This window comes from Xiphophorus maculatus, chromosome 11 (assembly GCF_002775205.1).
Source record: "Xiphophorus maculatus strain JP 163 A chromosome 11, X_maculatus-5.0-male, whole genome shotgun sequence".
Lineage (NCBI taxonomy): Eukaryota > Metazoa > Chordata > Actinopteri > Cyprinodontiformes > Poeciliidae > Xiphophorus > Xiphophorus maculatus.
In genome coordinates, this window is record NC_036453.1 from 13,873,240 (window position 1) to 13,879,239 (window position 6,000).

Sequence of the window (6,000 nt, forward strand, 5' to 3'; positions counted from 1 at the left end):
CGGAGCAGTTGCTTGAGAGGCGGCAGGCCGGACAGCAGAGGAAGAAATATTTTTAGACTGTAAAAAAAAAAAATAAATGTAATGTGTGGCTTCAAAGTCTGCTCCCATTGTGTCTGAGCTCAGCTGAGTCCAGATGGCATGTAATCCTCTGGCGTATTGTAGTCGCTGTTGTAGGCCGTGCCTCGGTTCCTCCCCCCCGCCCTCCAGCGCTGTGTCTACTGTACCGGCCCTGTGTCATTCCACATCAGCATTCATTGTTCCTGGGAAGTAGCTGTGACATCCATGTGCTCCTGTCTGATGCCTGGCTAGGATAGCGAGCTCAATCCCATTAAGTGTGAAAATGCATTCAGTTCCAGGAGCGAGAACAACAGATTCCCTCAAAGCATCCTGCATGTTTCCACCTCTTTTCCTCCATTTGAGGAACCAGACAAAAGGCAGACAGTTCAGCTGTGAGAAGAGAGCCTCGTCCATTCTAACTGAATCTCCTTTCTCCTCTTTCACCCCTTTTGCTTTCGCCCCCGTAGCGGGAAGGCGGTGAAGAGCGACCACGCCAAAACCGAGCTGGAGGTGAAGGACGCCACGGCCGAGGTGAAGACGGTCCCCAGCGAGGCGCCTCAGGCGAACGGCAGCGAAAGTAAAGCGTAATGTCCTCCAGCCGGGAGCGGCGGGGAGGAGGAGGGAGGGGTGCAGGTTGGGTGGGGAGAGTTTGGGGTGTGGGCTTTACAAGTTAAAAGCGGGGGTGGTCACAGTCACTGAAACTTCAAAACAATTTCACACACACCACCCCCACTGCATTAGACAAAAAAAAAAAAAAAAAAAGCAGCAACTCAGAAGATAAACTACAAAGAAAATTCGTGTTTCTGCGGGATATGAGCAGGAGTGATAAACCTCATGCAACGCCTTAGTTCCCAATACATCCACCTAAATCAGTCACTGTAAAACCATAGATATTCAGGCGTCATGTCACCCGTTTTTGTACGTAATAAGCAGATCAGCATCTGTAATATTTTCTCTAGATAAACTTGGATGAACTGTAGCTTTACTTCACAGATTTACTGCCTTTTAAGATGCACACAAATGTAAGACCGACTCTACTACTCTTTATGCTCATTATTGTGATAATGGATTATGGGTCTTCTTTTTCTTTTGCCTGTTTTTTTTGTTGTTGTTTAAATACTGTTCTCACTGCCTATGTAGCTGTTCCTTAATGTCTTATTAAAGCATGTGGGTTTGTTGCGAAGTTGCTGTATTTCTGTAAACTCGTATTTGATCGGGTTTTGTTCTTTTCCGCTCCTTGGTCCTGCGTTTTCCTTCATTTCATCTTCACTCTCCCGAACAATGGAAAAATGATTGAGAGAAATATTGACGTAAAAGTTGATGTCTTGTTTTCTTTTTCCTCCTTAAAAGTCTATTGCATCAGAGTTTTGTGAATAGTAATTTTAGTAAGCCAATTCTGATTTCTCTTCAGTAACTATAGATAAATGCATTCAAAATGTTTCTTTTTTTGTTTGTTTGTTTGTTTGTTTGTTTAGCTTTTTAAGACATCATTAATCAATTATATTTGGAGCAAAGGCAACATCTCACCACGTGGTGAAACAGGGCTTCACAAACAAATATTATCCAACTTAGCTTCTTATATTAGCAATTAGCGCTGTTAGCATTAATAGCTTTATACCACAGTATAAAGATTCCTATTCTCTAGAGACACTTACCTTCGATTTGAGCCCAAACAGTTTACATTCCTGAATTCATTGTGCTTTGTGGCTGAGATTGAATGCTTGGAAGGATAAGACAAAGTAACTTTGCTGTAAAACCTTTAGCTTTCCGTTTTGCAGAAGAAATTGCAATCCCTCTCTTTAAAAGTAGCAGCCAAAATATCTGTAGAAATTAGTTTCTTACACCTCAATGTCATTTTTAAACACTTTACTAATTTTCAAAGGACTACTCAATAGACTTTAGCATACATCACTCAATTTCAACTTCCACACTAAAGAGTGTTGCTGTTAGCACAAAATGTGAGACAGCAATTGATTGAAAAAATATTGGATTTCTGAGTTTCTAATCCTCAAGTTTTTCTTTTGGTTCATTTTCTGTCCTTTCCTGGCTTCTGACAAACAGCATGGTGGGTTTGGTCGCCATGCTGTTTTTTGTGTCTTGCATTTTCTCTTCAAAAGCTCATTCCATGTTTTATTCTTTTTATAAATCATACAGTTGGAACATAAAATGTTTTTTACATTTTTTTTCCCCCCATATGCCTGAAATTTTCATGCCAAGACCTTGAGTCATCCGCTCTTGCATGTTGACCTGTATATGGACTCAATTTTCAGGGGGCCTTAATGTCTTTGCTTAGATTTTTTTTAGATTAGCTAAATCCCAGCTTCGTTCTTTTTTATAGGCCCCTGTTTAATTCCAATTTTCATGCCTTAAATTGTCTTCATCTCTTAAATATCTATAAAAACCCTCCTTAAAATTCCTCATGGTACATTAACCTTAACTAAATATTGTGTAGCCAAATATAATGGGCCTTGGATGAATATAAATGAACTGGACCAATGAAAACCTGCCCTGCAGGATGTAAATAATGGGAACCTCACTTAAAATCTATCATTTAAGTTATTTACTTATGTCAGTAGATTTACCTGTAACCTCATTACACTGTTTGCAGTTCTCCATCTTGTCTTAAAATGCATGTCTACGGACAAACTAGGTCAAAAATGTGTTCTACTCATGAATTAAGCTTTGTAACCCTGTTAAAATAAAATGACAAATTAAGGTTTGTGCATAACTAGAAATTACCCATGCATTGAAAACATTTGCATTTGTACAATTTTTACAGCGCAATATTCTGTAATAAATTGTAGGGGGAAATGTATGGTTCTAATTTTTTACAATTCCAGCACCGTGCATCGAAACATTTTGAACGAAGAATGTCCTGTCTAATCCTGATTTTGCTTTTTATAGAGGAGCTAAACCCGTATTTGAGCCCCTATTTACTGGGAACTCTAAAATCAACCCCCAGTAATTGTTCGGGTTGATTTTTTTATTTTTATTTGGAACTTTGCATTTGTAACAAAGATTTCTGCTTTGTGTTTCTGAAACAATTTGTGAAGCACCTGCACAAAACCGATTCAGAAATATAAATATATATTTCTGCAGGTGCACAAAAAACATTATATCCACAAAATCTAAAGTGAAACCGGCAGCGTGGCCCACCGTTTCATTAATCCAGCCAAATTGTTTGTGGGCAACCATGAAGTTCTGAGGTTTCGTCATCAGATGGTCGGCTGATTCTTCATAAGAATTTCAAATACAGTAAAAGTAGATGGTGAAATGCCACCAAACAGTAACATAACCGGTTCTGATGTAGCAGGACTCTGTAAATTCCTTTATGTGTGCTGCGAAACCTTTGTGTTTTGAGTTCTGAAAATTCACATTTTTTTCCTTCTCTCTCACACGTGTGTCACACTTTTCCTGAGGTTTCCTTAAAGAGATTTGGACACGTAGGTTAGGCAACAGGTTTGGACTTTGGAGTGACTTAAGAGGTTACAGAAACATCAAGTTAGTGTGGACTGAGATGTAGTTGTTCTCATGACTCATTTTAGAAATATAGATCCAAGTGTGTTATGTCTTTGTATTTGGCGTATTTGGCTCCTTCATAGCCAGAGTTTGTTTTTTCTTTTCTTTTATCATATTTATTGTTAAGATAGTAACCGAATTGAACTGGAACTTTGGAAATTTGCAGCTTCTCTTTTCATTATGTGGCATCAAATCTGAAGGGGCTTATCTAAATTTGGTTAGGCAGTAAATTATTGCGCAGCAGTAAAAAAAAAAAAAAAAAAGTACAATAAAGTATGTTCTGTAGTTTACTTTAGTCTCTAATCCATAAACATCTTATGTCATTTATTGGCCTTTCTGTTGAGTTGTTTTAAAGATCAGCCCGTTCAACTGCAAAAGAAAAAATCTGTTTCACTTTCCGATGTTTCACTAGCAGTTTTATGAAATGTGTGGAGTTTTAAATATTTTTTATTTGAAATTATTTTAACGGCAGCACCTTCCAAACTTATTGGCTCTCCTGGCAGAAAGTCTCAAAATTCATTTTTCCAACCTGAAATTTCAGGAAATTTTATCACTGATGAGAAAAATCCCACCTTAAAAACATTTTTTTTTTTTAACAAAAGTGTTGGCAACTCTTAAGATTTTGTACCTAATTTATTTACCAACCTTGTACACTGTTAAGCTGATCGTACTGTGAAGGAACATAATGCATGAGTTGAATATCAGAGTCACAGAGGCCCATCTCTATGGAGACTAAGAAATATAAGAGAACATGCTACTTATATAATGTTGAATTTTCAAAAATCTGGAAATGGATGATATTTAAAAGAACAAAAAAGCTACTAGCCCGAACTCTTCAATATTTAAAGAGACATTTTTAGAATTTTTAAAGAGGTGGTGCAACTTTTCCAAAGCTCCATTGTGACTTTTTAAAAAAGTAATAAAATAAACTAAAAACATAGAAATGTTCCCCAATGAATAAATCTTCCTAAAGTAAAGTTTAGGCTTTTCACTGTTTTCCGATGAGATCGTGTTACTGCAGGACATTTTATGGACAGCTTTTTGCGTCGTTACCAAGGTGATCAATAAATGTGAAGGTTCTGTTGTGAAAAAAAAAAAGATAAACTGTTGAACAAAGTCAGGCGTGATTGCAGATGTTTTAGGCGGCAAAAATCCTTCTTTAAAAACAGTTCCCAAAAAGTCCAAACTGTCACAAGTCCTACAGAGTCTGAGGGCAAACCACCCAGCAGAGTGATATTCAGGTTTAGCTTAGACTGATTGAAAACAGAAGGTTCTGCCGAAGGTGGGGAAATCCTCTTGATAAAAATAAGTTTGGTGTCTTGATAATAAAACATCTCCTTTTCTAAAGTTCTGCATCTGAAACATTAAGAAGCGGAGCAGAAGTCGGGTCTTTTTCTGTACAGTGTTGCTTCCACCGTAGACTTGGAGCTGGTCCAGTGTGAACAGCAAACCCACGAGCCTTGAGTGTTAGAGTTGAGCGTCTAGTTGGATTGTGATGTAGCCGGTAGCGCCGTCAGCAGCTTAGAGACGTCCGGCCGAGTGCCTTTAGACTGGAAAACGACGCCATGCATTCCCTTCCTCTTGGTTTCTGTATTCCGGAGTTTCCCGTTTGCGTCCTCCTGTCAGTTTCTTTTCTTTCGCTGCTCCATTCAGCTGTAAATGAAGCTTCTTCAAAACCCTCTCCGATGTTCTGTAAGGCTGTATTATTCCGGTTCCCTTTGGATGTTTTATCCTTTCATTCCTTTATAATAAATATTTCAAAGGACAGATTATTGCTAAGAACCTTACTTTAACTTGGTCGCGGTCTCGTTTAAGAAAGTTCAGCCATGACCAAAACTACACGGACACAAGCCAATGAAACGAGTCAAAAGGAGATATTTAACGTTTTAACGCTCCAATCTAGCGCCACGTGAAAACAGTGTGGACAAGCCAAGAACACATGTTATGTTTCCAGACATGATCAGATTTGTCAGAAACGGCATGAATAATTTTTTTAAATTCCTTTTTCTAAGATTTGTTTTCTTCATGTTTTTATGCTTTTCAAATGTTGTGGAGCTTGTTCTGGTCTCTGCTAAAACAAAACAAAACAAAAAGTTAACTGACTTACTTTTGCCTGGAAATGTGTGAAAAAATGACATTTTGTCTTGTTTTGTTTTGCTTTTTTTGTTTGTTTCTCTTGCCTTAAAGTTGTTAAAAATATCTGGATGGACCAGTTTTGCTGGTTTATGTGATTTTTTTTTTTAATTCTTCTTCTTCTTTAGCCAGAACCAAACAGAAGGACTTGGTTCTGTTCTGTAAAAACCCGCTTTGCCTTTCTTTTCTTTTTCTTTTTTTTTTTTGATCAAGGAATAAATAAGATGAAAACTTCCTTCTAAGGTCCTGTGCTGACGTTACAGCAAAGGGATTTGTAACGTCCATCATGCT

At 37.9% G+C, this 6,000-nt stretch overlaps 1 protein-coding gene across 9 annotated transcripts in view; it reads left to right on the plus strand.

Moving 5' to 3' along the window:
* Window positions 1-5,013, plus strand: part of LOC102233433 (neural cell adhesion molecule 1-like) — a 288,497-nt gene extending 283,484 nt beyond the window's left edge. For all 9 annotated transcript variants that reach the window (XM_023342794.1, XM_023342798.1, XM_023342795.1 and 6 more), the window contains one exon: window positions 525-5,013. In XM_023342794.1, the coding sequence (XP_023198562.1) occupies window positions 525-645 (121 nt within the window). In that variant the 3' untranslated portion in view covers window positions 646-5,013. The remainder of the gene's footprint in view (window positions 1-524) is intronic.
* The last annotated feature ends 987 nt before the right edge of the window (window positions 5,014-6,000 follow it).